The sequence below is a fragment of the Gallus gallus genome, chromosome 4, assembly GCF_016699485.2.
Source record: "Gallus gallus isolate bGalGal1 chromosome 4, bGalGal1.mat.broiler.GRCg7b, whole genome shotgun sequence".
Classification (NCBI taxonomy): Eukaryota; Metazoa; Chordata; class Aves; order Galliformes; family Phasianidae; genus Gallus; species Gallus gallus.
In genome coordinates, this window is record NC_052535.1 from 51,098,685 (window position 1) to 51,116,336 (window position 17,652).

General features: G+C 40.8%; 1 protein-coding gene across 3 annotated transcripts in view; it reads right to left on the bottom strand.

The window, feature by feature from the left end:
- Positions 1–17,652, bottom strand: part of CENPC (centromere protein C) — a 31,925-nt gene extending 14,273 nt beyond the window's left edge. For 2 of the 3 annotated variants that reach the window (XR_001463431.4, NM_001389296.2), the window contains exons 1-15: positions 17,587–17,652; positions 16,783–16,829; positions 15,658–15,719; positions 15,233–15,330; positions 13,781–13,874; positions 13,467–13,686; positions 11,472–11,851; positions 9,589–10,426; positions 9,191–9,229; positions 7,272–7,345; positions 5,946–6,014; positions 4,484–4,588; positions 3,625–3,720; positions 1,014–1,109; positions 530–684 (exon numbers count right to left, since the gene is read on the bottom strand). Coding sequence is in view for 1 of the 3 variants with exons in the window: in NM_001389296.2 (NP_001376225.2) it covers positions 530–684; positions 1,014–1,109; positions 3,625–3,720; positions 4,484–4,588; positions 5,946–6,014; positions 7,272–7,345; positions 9,191–9,229; positions 9,589–10,426; positions 11,472–11,851; positions 13,467–13,686; positions 13,781–13,874; positions 15,233–15,330; positions 15,658–15,719; positions 16,783–16,829; positions 17,587–17,601 (2,388 nt within the window). In the remaining 2 variants the exon portion in view is untranslated. The remainder of the gene's footprint in view (positions 1–529; positions 685–1,013; positions 1,110–3,624; positions 3,721–4,483; positions 4,589–5,945; positions 6,015–7,271; positions 7,346–9,190; positions 9,230–9,588; positions 10,427–11,471; positions 11,852–13,466; positions 13,687–13,780; positions 13,875–15,232; positions 15,331–15,657; positions 15,720–16,782; positions 16,830–17,586) is intronic. The other variant, NR_171270.2, reaches the window with a different exon arrangement.

Genomic DNA, 17,652 nt, shown 5'->3' on the forward strand with positions numbered 1-17,652 from the left:
CATTTTAGGGAAAAAATATGAAAAACCCATTAACTCCATATGCCACTTCTAACTATTCTAAGACTCTGATCACAAAGATAATCAGAGGGCTGGAGCACATCTCCTACAAAGACAGGCTGATGGAACTAGGCTTGGTCAGCTCAGAGAAGAGAAGGCTTCAGGGAGACTCAACAGTGGCCTTCCAATATTTAAAAGGGAACTTATAAATAGGGGGGAAATCAACTTTTTGCAGAGGTAGATAGCGATAGGACAAGGGAGAATGCTTTTTAACTGAAAGAGGGGAGGATTTAGAGTAGATGTCAGAGTGGTGAAGCCCTGGCACAGCATGCTCAGAGAGGCTGTGAATGCTCTACCCCCTGGAGGTGCTCACAGGCCAGGGTGGAGTGCCTGATTTAGTGGTTGACAATCCTGCCCATGGCAGGAGGAGGTTGGAACTAGGTGATCTTTGAAGTCCCTTTCAAGTCATTCTATGATTCTGTGATTTTCTGTTTACATATAAACAATTAAAGTATGGAACAAGTGTACTTACTATTGTATCCATGTGGACAAACTGGTGGCCTTTTTCTTTAAGAGGTTTCAAGATCAATTTACCAGCAGCAAAATCAGACGTGTTCAAACTTTTATATACTTTTATCGATTCATCTTCGAAGAAACATGAGTGGCTGCTTCCAGAGTTAATGCACTCTGCAGGGAATGTCCGTAAGATTAAATGTTAATACTAACACAGTCATCTTCTTAGTTCTGCCCCTTTTTAAACTACGTATACTATGTATTGTTTCAGTGCAACAACCCCACCAGTTACACTCAATCATCAGCTGAAAAAAAAACAATCAGGATATTTGACTTCCTCTTTTTCTGTCTCTCAAAATGCTATCTGGAAAAGCAATGAGTATTTCAACAGCTCACCTTTTTATGCCCAAAAATGAATGAGCAATCTTCTTCCTACAACAGTCCATACCTAAAAACTTACTATGTAATATAGAAAGGTCCTTGGTTATATCCCTTTACCTTACCTAGAAGAACTTCCTGATTTGTTACTGGGTCCACTATGCTGGTTGGCTTAGAAGCATCAGCCAGGGGGATATCCAAACATTTCACTACCTCACTTCCTAAGGGGAAAAAAAAAGTACAGGAGAGCAATCACTCCACAACTGAAACACTTAATCATAATTTTGGATTTCAGACAAGTTATTAAATTTGCTTTATTAAGTGACTAAACAGATTGAAGCACACTTTCTCCAGATAAAGGGCAAAATACATAACAGTTCTTTGAAGATATAATTTCTCATCAGAATTATTTCCATCTACAATTGGTAAAGGGACTCTAAGTCAGAAAGAAATTCTCAGGGCAATGCAATGATATTGCTTGTGCTGTTAACGATAGCATTTGTTCGAAAGTAGCTGCATTTTAGGGGAAGAACTCTTCTAGAAACAGAGAACATAAGAAAGGATATAAAATACATGCTAACTTAGAAAATCAAGTCTTTTCCTTTTACAACTGCTGATGGGCATCAAGAGACTTAAAGAAAGAAAGTGCTCAAAAAGAACAAGTACATGTTCACTTTCCTTGTCTCAAGGGACACTATTTACAGGAATCTCAGCCTAAGTTGTAAATCAGGGAATCATTTCTATCATATAATGAATTTTTCCAGAGAAGACAATAGCCTAAGAGTTTATGACAATCATATGCTTTTCAGAGGGAAAAGAGACTCTGGAGAATTTTTAAGATGAAAGAAATATCCCAAAGGTCTCCTGGAGAACTCTTGTAAGTAGGCAAGTTTAATTCCATAGTGCACAGGAAATCCCTCTAAATGTAGTCAGAAAAAGGATGTCAAAAGCAAGCTGTAGCGCTTTATAGGCACTCATGGCTGCCTAAGCACTATGCGAAGACAGTCAGGGCTAAGAGACTGAAATACTTTTGTTCAAAATAACACCTCTATAAAAAGAGACAGCAATAGGTGCAACTCTATGGCCCTACCCACAGAATTTTTGTTGTACCATTAGAATTCAGGAATTTGTTCTAGAAATTCAACTCCGCTAAGGGGTCTCATACACATTACTCTTTTGTTAACATTCTTGAATTTTAAGTTCCTCAGGAATAATGTCTGGTAAACAGATAATGCATCACTTCTAGAGGCAGTTCAAAGGAACATAAAGCAGCCACTATTTTTTGTAACATACAGTATGCACAGTCACTACCAGCTCAAGCTTCCATAAACTTGCAAATAAACTTAAAAGCTGCACTCAGATCAAAGGTTCACACAAATTAGGATCTTATCTCCTGCAGTGGCCAAAAGCAGGGACACCTTTCACCTCCCAGAATACTGTAATGGAGCAGTGGCTTCCACAGAATACCCTCCACCTCTAGTGTGTAGTTCATTTTATTTAAGAGCTATTAACAGTTAAGTCTTCTGTGAATTTATTCTGTTCTTGCATTGAATGTACAAAAATATTTCTCTCCACGGTATTCTGTGTTAAAGAGTACAAAACATGCAGGGAAAAGAGCTTATTTTCTGTGAAAAACTCAGCTCGCACCATCTTCCTTTTACACTTTCTAGCTCTTCTGATAAAAGAAAAAATGTCTGTTTCCCTTCTCCATGCCACTTGTGATTTTATAGGTCTTTCTCACACCTCTGCAGTCTTTTCAGGGCCAAGGAGCCTTCACTTACATAGCTGCTTCTGGTACATAAATCCTTTCATGTCTTCAGAAAGGTTTTTCTGAACCTCCTCTAGTCCTACAACTTTCTTTAATGTGGTAAAGAAGCAAGTGCAGCAGAAACAAGCAGCAGAAATTCACACCAATATTCTCTGTTATCTCCCTTATTCTTTCTCCAGTGATCTGTACATCCATGTTTTGTTTTGGAATTGTGTCAGGACCAGTGTTCTCTCTCCATCCTTGTTAGCATTATTTCCTCTATAACTTCACACAGAAATGCAGCAGTAACAAAAGCTCCAGTGAGTCCCCATACAGAAAGGCTCTTTTGCATCAAAATCTCTTCCAGAGTGAGAGAGAGCACAGAAAAATGTAATTAGGTTTCCAGACTCTGACCCTGTTTCCCTTCTGAGCACTTTGCACTGATATCTATTGGCTGTAAAGGGTCTAACAAAGCTTCCCATTCCTAGGTGTTTAAGCATAGCATTATTGCCTACTTTTATCCAGTTTGTGGATTGTTTGTAAGTCTCTATTCACCTGAATCACAATGTGTTTGAATTTAACTCACATTCAGATGTGATATTACAGTTGGTAGCAGAAAAACAACCAGAAGTTTTTATTCCTTAACTATGCATTATAAAACTGAACATGTGAGCATCATTAACCAGTGAACCAATTAAGGACAGAAGTACAGCTTATTTTCTTTCATCTCAGCTTTAAGGGCACCACAACACCTCAGGATTGGTCATTTCTCTCTTCCTTCCCAACCCAGTGAAGTTTCAGACAGGTTGATACAGCACTGGCGCACTGTAGTAACAGGAACGTGTTTTTTTTTGCATCAGATCACTAACACATTCCATCACAAAAGGATTTTCAGTTAGAGAATCTGGAGCTGTCACAGGAGAAAAATCTTAGAGCAAAAGAACATTCATTACAGAAGGGTTTTTCTGAAGTGTCAAAAGAATTCATACTTGTTTTAGCTCTTTTCTTCTTATGACGACTCTTCAGCTTATTCTTCATGTGAGGTTCTGCTTCTGCACCTGCTATTCCACTAATTAAAAGCCTTCCTGAAAGAAAAGAAAGTTGAGTGCAACTCACTAACACATAATAATTATTTTACAAGAACGAAGACTTGCACAATCTACAATCATTTCAGTTTGGTATATATTTCCTTGATGCTCAACTTTTTACATAGCTTTAGAAAGCCAGAACAAAATCACACAGCTTCAGGACATTGAGTACCTGAGAGTGCAACACCACTTCTGAGACTTTAAAGAAAAGGGTGTGATGGTAATACATTCAAGGAACATTTCAGAAAGCCAGAACATGAGAGTTAAGACAAAGTAGTGACTTTAGGGACAAAAGGAAATACTATTTCCAAGCAGACTGATTAATCAGGAAAAGACCAAATTAGTCTGAGTACAAGATGTATTCCATCACCAAGGTCATTTAACAATGAGATTAGATAAAACATTATAGTATCTGTTCCAGAAAGCAGTGCCCACGCAATGAAAAACGCTCCCACAAATGATCCAATAAGCAGCTCCTGCTATCACAGTGTCTGACATAAAAAACACACTAGTGCAAATAAATCATTTTTTTAATTCTCTAAATTGTTAATGCAAGTTTATTTAACATGTTCTGCTGAAATTACTTCTAGCTTAAACAGGAGTATTGGGAAAAAGACTAATCAGCTGAAGACCACAAATAAGTGACAACTTTAGAGTTCCCAAATAGCATCTCAAGGCTTTGATATTACAGGATCAAACCACAGATTTCCCCTTACTGCCCTATCAGGGTCAAGGGGATGGGTATTTTGGAAACTTGTACCTGAAGGCTTCAATGTATAGGTTACCCGCTCTCCTCGCCAATATTCCAGAGGTTTAAGTCGTATCCTTTTTGTCCGACGAACATTAGGCGTGTTGGAAGGCAGCACTAATTTAAAGGACGAAACAGTTCACAGTAAGTATGAAAATTAAATATTTAGAAATGGAAAACATTAAACAATCTGCTGCTGTTCCATCTCATGTTCCATCTCAGGGGGTCAGCACTTCCCAGCTGATATTTATACCACTTTGCTTTCATGACAAAAAAAAAGGGAGTGAGGTATTGCCAGTAGCCTCCTTTTGTATACCATGCTAGTATACCATGTATACCATGTCACCATGCTAGCTTGACATTGGATCTCTTTCTATATACCTTAGTCAACTACTGATATATAGACATTAGGGGCTCAGGAATACAGAGCAGCAAACATACTTCAATTCTGAATACAAATCCCTCAACAATGACTAAGAACCTTCCTCAAATTTGAAGGATTTCGTCAGCAAAAGTGAAAAGGTTTCACCTTGCTTATGGCAAAGGAAGAGTAACAGAGGGTGCCGGAGCTGCCTCTCCTCTCCCACGTTCTTAAGTTCCATGCCCAAGGTCTGGAAAAAGAACGGTACTCTTGCCAACAGAAAATCCCATGCATTTCCAGGGTTTCCCAGATATTTATCTTCTGACTTATTAGAATCTGAATGTCAATTTTTCTAAGCTGCAATGTATGAATACAGTAAGAATTTTACATTTTGTAAGAAAAAAATAAAAGCTCCCTTAAGAGTTGAGAACAAATTAGTCAAGAATATTTAAATGCTAAAAATAAAAATGGTAAATTAAAAACAACAACAAGCTTTGCCTATATTATTTTGTGCACAACAATATAGCTGTGTGCCTTCAAGAACTATAACGAAGGAAATAATAAAAACGGATTAGTGTGGGATTACAACCCACCACGTGCCCACTGTGCCATCCTCTCCCATAGGACCAACTCAGAGAGCACAGAAGGCAGCTTATATGCACCCTCAGTTACACTGCGCTAGATTAATTCAAACCCTGTCACTGAATTGTAAGCAATGTGTTAACTCAAAAGATTGAAAATGTGGCAATTAAAATGGTGACTGCTGAACATACAAAAAAAAGTTTTCAAAAGTTAATAAAAAATAGAGAGAGCAGGGTTATATAGTCCTCTAAAGAGGAGTTAACTAAAGAGGAGCCTTGTCTATAAACACGTCCCATGCATTTTCCGGTTTGCCTTCCAAATCTTATTCAACTTCAAATTAAGGTTTTGAGTACTCTATATTTGCATGAAGTATTGCAGATGCTCAATGAATTAACAAAGTCACTCATCTGTGATGGGTCAATCACAGATATTTAGGTGTTACTCTGTGTTTCCCTCAGCAAAAATTTACATCAAGTTAGAAATGTCTTTGTATTCATGTACTTACATTAAGGTATTTTCAAATAAGCTTACCTATTTTTTGCCTGCCTATCTCGTCTGACAGTAGATTTTTTATTTGACAATGCAGGTCCTCAGAATTATCTGAAAACAGATTCAAAAAGCCATCACAATAGGCATTTATTTACTACTCATGACTTTTATTCAATCTATCCCCAAGATCCACAACTCCCAACGTTAATGTTCCCTCTAACATTTTTTCTTTAAAGATTCATGAAACCCAACGTAGGTAAAATCAATGTGTAATTTATGTATGCATTAAAAAGCATAAGCTTGAAAGGTACAGGAAAACCATGCATTCAAGTAAATATTCCTCAGACATCTCTCTAAAAAAAATCAAGTATTGTAACTACACGTACAATTTTAGTGACTGAAGTGTGAGATCATTCAGCTTTACACCCTCCAGTATAACTTCAAAACAAATTTATTATTAGAACAGCCACAAAACAAGGTCTGAAAAAACCATTCCATGAACTAAGCAACACTTATAGCTGGCTTTATAAGGCAGGAGAAGACTTTCTCCCTCCAGGGTTCACATGCATTACAGCAGTACGTCTAACTTGCGTAGAGCAACTGAACATAGAAAACTAAGATATTTTTAGGTGAACAGACCATAAGGTGGGAGACTTAGCTCTACAGTGGGCTGAAGTGATTAAACACAGTACCTCTGCATAACAATGCATCGAATTGGTACAGACTTGTTCTGCTCACAAAGAAGCAAAATTGCATCTGTGAGGTTCTTGGCAATGCCAGGCAACGCATTCACAGGTAGGCCAGCAGTCATTGACAGAAAGGAGAGCGGAAAGGGCTCCCTGGCTATGCAGCACTGCTGAGAAAGCAGCCTTGGTACAAGAGATTTGTACAAGCCTTGGTACGAGAGACAAGCCTGTCAGTGGCTGGCCCTTTAATGAGCCCAGTGTGGCTCCACCCTGGGTCCACCCATTCTGGTCATCTGGGGAGCACAGGTGCAAACAATGTCCCTGTGCCCTCTAGGCCAGCCAAACCCCTTCACCAGGTGCTCCATCACCAGTTCAAGCTGTGACCTAATAGTTACCCTACAAACCTGAACCTATACAATTTGTTCTGACTATTGTGCAAGGACAAGTGTATCCTGAAAGGCTTGATGCCAGACCATGCAGTGCTTGTCCTTACACAGCTAACACAACATGAAGCCGGTGCATATTGTACCACATACTTGGGCAGAACTGCAATTACAGCCAATTGAACCTGCATTTCTTATTCTGAAGAACAAGTGCTGAGGATACAATAGAAATTACTGCATAATCACAATCCAAGCAGCTCATACATACGGTGCACGAAAATACCAACTTCAAATAGTACCTGAAGATTCATTATTCTCCTCACAGTGCTTACTTGGCGAAGTATATTTCTCAGAATGTTCTAGAACAAGCCCGCTTCAAAAGAAAAGAAAAAGACACCTGTTTCAGTGGATTGTATATCAAAGAAACGTTACAATAGCAGAAACAGCACGATCAAGTTTCTTTGAGAACATGTAAGTTTTTCTCCTTCCAAACACCTGTCTGCACTTGATTCAACACCAAAGCAAACGACCACTGTTAGAAATCACAGGTCTTTTCATCAGTTGCTCCTCTACTGAGTTATGAGGCAGACAAGCTGTGCTCACATCTCTCTAACCAGGCCTCATAAAATTCTCATGCCATTTTTTCCTTTCTCCTGCCTTCCAGAAGAAACAGACGTTCTCCTCTCCTCTGCAGCATTATAGAAGTAGCTTAAAGAAACGTTCTTTGTACTGCAAGCAAAGGTCAGTAACAAAGTTTAGAATTTCAGCTGCATGTATCCTGTCATAAAACTATCCCCCTGATATAACAATAATTATCGTACATACGCACCTCCACCAGAAAGATTCTCCAAGCATTACTCAGAACAAGATTGTTCTTTATAGACCTAGCGTGTCCTTTATAGACCCAACCTTCCCTCCTTCTGTAACCATGACTGCATCCCACTGCCACTATCATGCCAATAACATTCAGCAGGGGAAGAATACAGCTGTGCCCCACCTAATTCCCAGAAGATGCATTTCAATACTAGATCTTCATGCCTATATTTTGCTGCATCAGTTTGTCCAACTGAAGTCTGCACTAAGCTCACCTCAACTAAAGTGTTACAGTTTTCAGTAGAATTACAGTAAAATAATTTGTTACATTCACAATTTGCCTCTTCTATTTCGTTAAAGAGCCCATTGCATAAAGAAGGTATTTGCGTATCTACAAACACAAACAAGGGTTTGGAGTGCAGATAATGCTGGATACCTTACTCAGCACATGTGACATTACTGGTGGCTCCTCACTTATGACAGAAAGTACAATTTAGAATCATAGAATGGCTTAGGATGGAGAGGACATTAAAGACTGCCCAGTGCCTATCCCCACTGCCATGGGCAGGGTTGCCAGCCACTACATCAGGCTGCCCACAATGATCCCATGCAACCTGGCCTTCAATGCCTCCAGAGATGGAGCATCCACAACCTCTCTGCACAACCTGCTCCAGCGCCTCACCACCCTCTGAATAAAAACTTTTTTCCTAACATCTAACCAAAACCTCCACTCTTTCAGTTTAAAGCCATTCTCCTTTGTCCTGTCACCATCAGAGCATGTAAAAAGTTGGTTCCCCTCCTACTTGTAAAGCTCTCTTCAGGTACTGGAAGGCACAGTAGGTCTCCCCACAGCCTTCTCTTCTCCAAGCTCAACAAGCCCAAGCTCTCTCAACCCTTCTTTGTAGGAGAGGTGCTGCAGCCCTCTGATCATCTCCATGCCCCTCCTCTGGACCCACTCAACACCTCTGCATCCCTCCTCTACTGGTGGCCCCAGGCCTGGACACAGTACTCCCAATAGGGCCCTACATGGGTAGAGTATAGGGGGACAATCACCTCCCTTGCCCTGCTGGCCACCCCTATTTTGATGCAGCCCAGGATACCTCCCAGGCTGCAAAAGCACACTTCTTGTCATGTTATCATCCACCAAGACCCTCAGGTCCTTCTCTGTAGGGCTGCTCTCAGTTTGTACACATATCTGGGACTGCCTCAGTCGAACTGCAACACTTTTTAGATTAGCTTACTATGTTAGCTTATAGCTACATGCCTCAGGCATGAGTTATGATCCATTTCTACTGGCTTCTATACTAGAACACCACAGAGTACAGTAACTGCACCAAAGAGCTGTGCTGTCTCAGTACAGAAGGAGCGAGACTAAATGCAAGTTTTACAGACAACAGGAAATTACCTTTCAGGACCCATAGCTTTCTCAGCTGCAGGGGAATGTCTAGAAGAGAAACAATTACTGTGCTTACTGTAAGTCAACAATTTTACTTACTGCAGAGAACCATTTAAGAGAGATTAAAAAAGCAATGCAAAAACAAACAACCAAACCACCAAACATTGGATCTGTCACTCAATCTCCAAATCACACTTCAAAACCTCCAAGTTTCCTTAGGTGCTTACAGACATCAGCCTTGGCACCCACCACTGACAACAGAATGGTGATTACACCACTTGGTTTCTCTATTAACTATTTAACCACCCAAAACAGTCACTTATTTCAACAATGTAATTAATGCTCAAAATTCAACTGAATATACCAAGTCACTCTACATTTTCTAAGGAATTGAAAGAATAGCTTACTGCAGTCTCTGGTGCCTGTTACTTTTTGGTTTTTTACTTGCTCTCACAGCTGATTGTCTGCGTTTCTTTCTCGCCACCTCTGGTGCAGAAGAGCTGTCAGAGTCTGTTGTATTTTGAGGCTCACTGTCCCTCGTGATTGAGCAAGCTCTTTTATGGGCTCTGTGATGAACCTTTTTGAGCATCTTCCCTGAAGACGTAACTGATGATCTTTTCTTTTCAGAATTCTTCATACTGTCTACGAGATGCTGCAGTAACTCTACAGCTTTTAAAGGAGTTTTGTTATTTACATCAGTAACCGATTCCAAAGCGTGCAGTACTTTCTCAGCTTTCTCAGACTTAGCCAACTTCTGAAGCACAGAAGTCTGTAATTCCTGATGCGGAGGTGAGGTAAACATCTCATTTGATTCTAAAGGCTCTCTCTCAAGACCTTCTTCACCAGGTTCACTGTCAGAACTCTTCCACCTCCGTGGTTCAGGATTTTTATTACCATTTCTCTTTCCAGATTTTTTCAGCTTCTTCCTTTGGCTCTTCAACACCGTATCATTTGCAAGTGTCTGCTTAGTTTGTTTCTTGTGAACTGAACGCTGATAAGCTTTTGAAGCAGACTGCTGGTACTTGCAAGGAGTGAGATTCTTTTTTGAAGATAGCATCTGCTCTTGCTGATGCTCAGCTGAGGGCACTGCCAAATCCTCCCTTGGCATCACCCTTCTTATCTTTTGTTCTCCATCAGATGTTTCTGAGTCCAACCCAGACAGCATCAGTTGTTCAGCTTCTGATTCATAAGACATCTTCTTTCTATGCTTGGAAGAGCCCTTAAGTGCATCCTTTTTAGATTTTCCTAGGAATACAAAAAACACATGAATACTTTTTCCCCATAAAACCCCAAAGAAATAAGTTTACACCTAAACACAAAAATAAATTAAAAAACCATGCAAACATTAAATATCACAAGAACTGATTTTTCCCTAACTTTTGTAATAAAGCTCTCTCTAATTCCTATCATTTCCTAGCAGTAAAAGAGCAGAAATGTTATGTTGTATGTACTTCCAGTTTTCAGTGCTACCTGCTAGAAAATTCTTCCCAAATAATTCATAAAAATTGACCTCTCCATTTAAAGCACATATCTTAATCTCCTCTTTCGGGATACAAAAGCAAAAGTTTGTGGCTACCTACCTATTTGTCAGCTCATAGGAAAAGATAGAACTGCTAACTTAATTTTTTGGACTCCTAACAGGAGAGGATAGGGTTGGGGGCAGAGGTGAATCTGTGTGGAAAAATACAGATCATGGCCTGAACTGGCACCTACCCCATGAGAAGGACTTGTGTTAGCTTGGGAACACAAATCAACTGCCTCTAGCTTCTGCAAGTAGCTGGAACAAACTTGTTGTGAGGAACTGCTCTGCAGCTATAACCAAGTATCCTTGCTTTCAGTGAATGATCTTACTAATCCTGATACTCCATGCTTTATTGTCTCCCACCTTTATATATAAGGCCACAGTACTAAGGGGGTAGCATGGACATCTCGCTGGCCAGCCACTACCAGTAATGAGGACTTGGCAGAGACACTACCAGCCAGCCACCCCCGATAACGGGAGTGCTTCTCTATCAAACTGATGAATATGAACTTTCTTCCACATACTTTTCTCAAGATTGGTAAACCTTAAAACAGAAGCGCTGGCACTTCTGCATTACATGATCCACAAGTAAAAAAATACAGACCCACTGCCTACATACACCTAAATGTAAGTGTGTACCTGGAACATCAATTAGGACTCCATTAATCTCTCTCATCTCCTTAATCCCCAGTTTCCAAACAGCCCCCAGAAAGATACCCAATAACATGATGTGGAAAGGCAAGTCTGAAGATGAGTTAACTGACATACCTGCATGAGTACTGCTTTGCATTTTAGATTTAAGGACCTTTCCCTCACTGTCAGAAGAGACCGGATGGGATTCTGACGTTCTTTTCAGGTCACGTTGCACTCTGACATTCTTCGTTTTCTGTTCACTATGTACTTCAGCCTGTACATTCATGTTCTTGCCTTTCTTATCTGCTGTCTTTTCCTTGTCAGAGGACTGAGATTTCAAAACAGGAGCTGCAGAGCCATCTTTTTGTGACTTTCTGTTCTTGCGGGGTATTGAAAACCAAGACTTAAAAGACAGACAACCCGATTCATCGATTAAAAACTCACAATCGCTTTCTATTTCTACGTTGTGATCTTTGACAGGAGAAGGTGATGATGGTGCGATTGAGACCGTACGCCTAAAGACAGGAGGGACAAAGCGCTTACGTTATTTGGGAGAACGCGAGTGTCAATCTTGAAAATCAGCTGATTACCATAAAGCACGTAAACATACTACGGGACACTCCCAGACAAATGATTCTAAAGCCCATCATCCATTGCTCTTAATCTTCTAAAATGATCACACCTCTGTTGTTTCCTTGCTTTGGCCTCAAATGTGTGCCCTATTGTTTTTCAGGTGCTGAGCAGTCAGCTTCCTATCAAGCCATGCAGATTCACACTCTTTCTCAAAGTCTCCTTTGATCACTGCCATGCTTCAGAACCATACGAGCTTTTCCTGAATCCTCCAATCTACCTATCAAAACATCTCAATATCAATCTGAAGCACGTCTCATTAGCCTGCATACAACTCTACCTGCAGACAAATACAAACAAAGTTAAAAACTAAAAGCACAGTTAAATCCTACCTTCACAAAACATTCTAACTAGTTAAACCCTTTCCCAAAAGAATCCCAGGATTGGATTATTTTGCCAGCAGACTGTTCTATGTTAAGCCTCCAAAGAAACCTTTTCTCAAGTGTTCCTGTCATTACAGATGCTAAAAAGATTGAAGAGATGGACAGCTTCTCCTTCCATACAGGAGACAGCACAATGCATTCTGTTCTTTGCATAAGATCCTTATTTTCTCTCACAATTTGAGGTCCTTCCAAGTTTTCATCTTCCATATGGCTCTTTACATTTTGGTTATCAAAATGTAAACTAGATATGAGAAGCAGCATTTAAGTATGATGGTACACTTAGTGGGCACTCAATTTAATTTTGTGGATGGACAGATGATCTCATTTTCTCCTGCTAACAACATCTCAGTTTTTACAAGTAAACTTTCATTTGGTAATTTAATGGAACGTGGGTAAGCAGTACTGCTTCCCAGTGTAGTAGAAAGCGTCCAAACCAATAATGCAACGTGGGGTGAGACCACGACTCTTGATCAAAGTACGGCTCAAGAAGGCAAATTCCTAATTTTAGGAGAATGTACTCCACAACATGTCACACTTCCCAGATCATTGGTGTATTCTCTTCCCAGTCTCACTTCATCACATGACACCGAGACTGCTGTCATTCCCTCTTTTCCATGACTTCCAGCCAAGACTCAGCCTGCTTAGGAAGCAGAACTGTGGCTGGGACAGTCAGCCACTATTGCAGCTGGAATTGAAATTTTCTGAAAAGAAGACTGTGACTGCAACTAAAACTATCCTACTTTACGTAAAATATTGACATATTCAGAGCGAGAGCAAGGATGACTGCTCACCACTGCTTTAACAAAGTTTTCGTTATGTTTAGGATCAATGCTTCCAATAGGATTCACTGAAAAAGTCCAGATTATCCATCTGAGAAACTTTCCTGGAAAAAGGGAGTTCAAATTCATTCTGGAAGTCTTAAGTACTGCATTTCTGGGAACTAACCCTTATCACCAGAATATTTAATAAAAAACAATGATGCCTCCTTCTGAATCCAGACATGGAATCTCTTTTCATCTAATCTGGAATTATTTTTGTGCAGAACTCAAACTCATCAACTGAAATCATCTATACTAATTTACCCTTACAGTCAAAAACAACATTCACCTCTACTTACGTTTGTACAGGAGTTTTTGCTTCCTCCACAAGAAGAGGTGATCCCACGACCCCAGGATCATCCTCAGGATCTGATAACTTGGCAGGACTTTCACATAGTCCTTCAACATCCTTGAATGTTAACACCTGTGTTTCTCCTCTATGCACAGGACTGTCTGTTTTGATAGAATCAGCTATGCGACTGTTTCTTCCAGGCTCTGGGCAGAACACACATGGCTCCCCTGCCACACATATTAAATAGGTTTAGTTGTACTCAAAAGCTCATAAAACCCCAAGGAAGAGTTACCCAGAAAATTCAAGAATAGCACTACCAACCTTTGCTCCTGACTGTCTCCGCTGGCGTTGCAGGTAAGGACACTGTGGAATGACAGGTTCTATTTCCTACCACGATAGTTAACCCTGCGTCTGGCTGACATATTCAATGAAGAATGAGACAATCAAAGTAAAACATTTCACAGAGCCATGATACGTTGACAGGAATATAAACTTTTACAGAAAACAATACAGTTTCCTTACTTTAATTCTTACAAATTTAAAGCTCGGTTCTATTTCAACAGAACACTTCAGTTTTCTATTATTTAAGCCTTTCTAAAGCCAACTGTATATTTCAAACAGGTAAAAGTACTGCTTACATAAACATCAATCTCCAGCTTGGAATAGACAGACTGTAATTCCACAGGCAAATGACATTCTTTTCATTAACAAATGAAACAAATGAACAAAACCAAATTAATTTAAACCAACTAATTCACCCACAATTATGTCAGACTGAAGTTCTGCAAGAAAAACTTGAGATTATTCAGTATTCTGACATCAGACTGAAATAAATAAATGCCAGTATAAATGCTGACCATCTTAATGCTTTTAACAGAATATCCCATTTCCACATAAACACTAGAATCAAAGCATCAAAACCGGACAGAATGGGCTGCAGAAAAACTAGATCTGCATCTTTCTTTTAGACAATAAATCAACAAGTCTATCCACGCCTCCAAGCTACAAAGTCATTTTACAGATGCTGACTGCTTGTCAGGAGCTGATAAGTTCCTTTCACAGGAGAATTGTCTCTCAGTGTTGCCCTCCACCTGACAGCAAAGAGCTGCGTCCATACGTCTGGTAAAGTGCCTGAAAACAACCCAACGGAGTCCATGACAGCCATAACCACCATCAATTATAAGGCAGTGTGCTTCACTATGAGAGCACAAGAAATGTAACTATCCCAGACAGAAAGTAAAAAAAAAATTAGTAAAAACCTGGGAAAAAAGCCATTAAATAAATCTTGTAAGAGACAAGTTACTATTTCAGTACAACAAACTAAGAAAAAGCATTACCAGCAACTATTACAGAACATTATAGCCTATACATTAATATTTTTGACATACAGAACTTATTCATTCAATACACCTACAGAAATCAATCCTACAGATCCAAATGCATACCCAAGTGAAGCTGTACCCAGCACTACGCTGTGATAGCACTGTAATCAATCAGAATGGCTTAGGTAGGAGGGGATCTTAAAGACTGTCCAGTTCCAACTCCCCCTGCCAACATGGGCAGGGTTGCCTGCCACTACATCAGGCTGCCCAGGGCCCCATCCAACCTGGCCTTGATTGAACACCTCTGTGGGCAGTCTGTGCCAGTGCTTCACCACCCTATGAATCAAAAATTCCTTCCTAACATTGAACCTAAATCTCCTCTCTTTTAGTTTAAAGCCATTCCCCCTTGCCCTGTCACTATCAGTTCACGTAAAAAGTTGGTCCAACTTACCCTAGGGCTCTGCGTTGAAGTCCTCTCCTGGTTTCTGACAAGAGGAGTTGAGGAAGAGGTTGCATTTGGAGAGTTAATTGTGACATCAGTATCATCACCTACAAAGAAAAAGCTATAAGGGCTACTTGGAATCATACAAATTTTTCCTCAAACTACTATGGTTTGTCAAGTTCCAGTAAATCAAAACATTGTAGAAACCATTTACTTGGGAAAAATACTACTCAGGAAAAAAATACGACCTCTGTAAGACAGCTTAGACACAGTTTCAAGGGGCTGCAAAGGGGGAACTGTTAAAGATTAAGAAAAATATTACCAAATTTCTTCTTATTTTCAATTTCTATTTATTCATTTATCACTACATACAGTACAAGAAAGAAGTGACTCTCTAACCAGCAAATTAAGCACAACACCAAATAAAGGCTTACATTCAAAACAATCCTGTATGTATTTCAGTACATTTTGACCAGGCTGTATATTGATCTTCTTTCTAGAAAGAAAAAAAAAAAACCACAACATATCTTTAAAATAAGAATACTAAATATGCCTATTCCTGCAAGCAACTTATTACTAGTTAATACTTTACACAGTGATTTCAGGAGACAAAAAGTACTGTCATGAAACACATTGGGAATGAGAAAATAACCCCCATAGAATAAAACACACAATTACTGCAATAATCTTCAGGTAAAAGAGCTCTGAGAAGTGCACAGCAGGGATGGGTTGACAGTAGGACTGGGTGAGCTGAAAGGTCTTTTCCAATCTTAGTGATTCTATGAATGGATATTCTGTCATAAAATGCATAAATTAAAAAAGAAATCAATCCTGATGTAATACTGCCTGCACGGTGATCCAGCCTCAGCAAACCCAGAAATGAGATGTGTAGACTGCAGTCTATCCCTTCAAACAAGAAATCATCCTTTGCTCCTCCTCCTACCATTTACCTACAGTTACTCTATGCTTCTACAAAAGCTCTGGAAGCAGGAACTGACTTAGGGCATCAAATCTGCAAATGCATGTCCAGCAATAGATTCCAGTTACAAAAAGCTCGATGACTTCAGAAACGTCTTAAAAGAAGAGTGAAGCACTGCAAATACCCAAACTCACGATCTGCATTTACCAGTGAGGACCAAACACCTTGAGCTGGAAGTCCACGTGGCTTTCATTTCTCTGCCCCCTGAAAGTCAAAGCACTTGCAGATGGCTGCACCTGCACTCAGGTAGCTGAGCTGGGGGTACCTTAAGATTTATGTATTCCATAGCCTGCCAGCAGAGGACCACTAAGGAAATGCTTTGTGCTTTGCAGCCCAGCACAATTTGCCTCTCCCACCACTAAGAAATACAAGAAGGCTGGGAAACATCATTAAATCAGGTCAGATTATTAAGGTTGGAAAAGGCCTCTAAGCTCGTTTAGTTGAACCACCAACCCATCACCACCACTCCCGCTAACTGTGTCCCTGAGACACACCATTAGTTTTGGCATTACACTTAGAGAAACCAACATAACTTTTCCAAACAAATGCATCTAAGATTAAAATCATAAAGGGAAATTACCCTCCTTGCCCGCAGAATCTTGCTCGGTAGTATTTTTTTAAGTGATCCTGTTAAGAAATAAGAATCAGTTGTTACTAAGCGTGCTGCTGACAAGCAACGACAGCCTCCTGGTTGATGCATAACCAAGTCTCAAAGACTCCTGGTTTATCTGAAAGCGGTACCAGCAAGTCTTATAAGCATCAGATAAACCCCCAGCCACGTTTCTAAGCAGCTTTAAATGTTACTTATGGCAATCAAAAACCAAAGAAACAAACAAAGTAACGTTAATAAAGTAAGAAGCATTCCACTGCCACCGTTCAGCACAGCAGGAAGAACCACTGGGCCGCTCGGGTAACTGACTGACAAGATGCTGTCAGTTTGGAGACGCTTAGTGCAAAACCGTGTGCTCCCCTGCTCAGTCACAGAACTGAGTTCCTCACAGCCCGTTCACCTATAACGTCATCTTTTCTAACGTAACTCCCGCGCTCCTCTGACAGGGCCGCAAGAGGAGGGACAGCTCCAGCACGCCCAGCACCTCCGCTAACCCTAACCCGCACACGGAAGGCCTCAGCGCCGAGCGCAGGCCGCGCTGCGGGCAGCCCGAGGGGAGCGGGGCCGCTGCCGCTGAGGGATGGCACTGCGCTCCCACAGCCACACCGCGCGGGTGGGGCGGAAGCGCAACGCTACGGGCCCGCCCGCCCCCTGACAGCGCGCTGAGGAGAAGACCGCATCCCAGCCCCGAGAGACGGCCCCGCTGCCCCCCCCCTCCAACCAACGCGCCCAGGGGCCGCCGCCGCACGGCCCGCGCTCCCCCCGCTCTCTCACCAAGCGCTCCGCCATCCCGGGCCGCCGCCGCCGGAACACTCCCGGCACCCATCCGCCCCCGGCCCC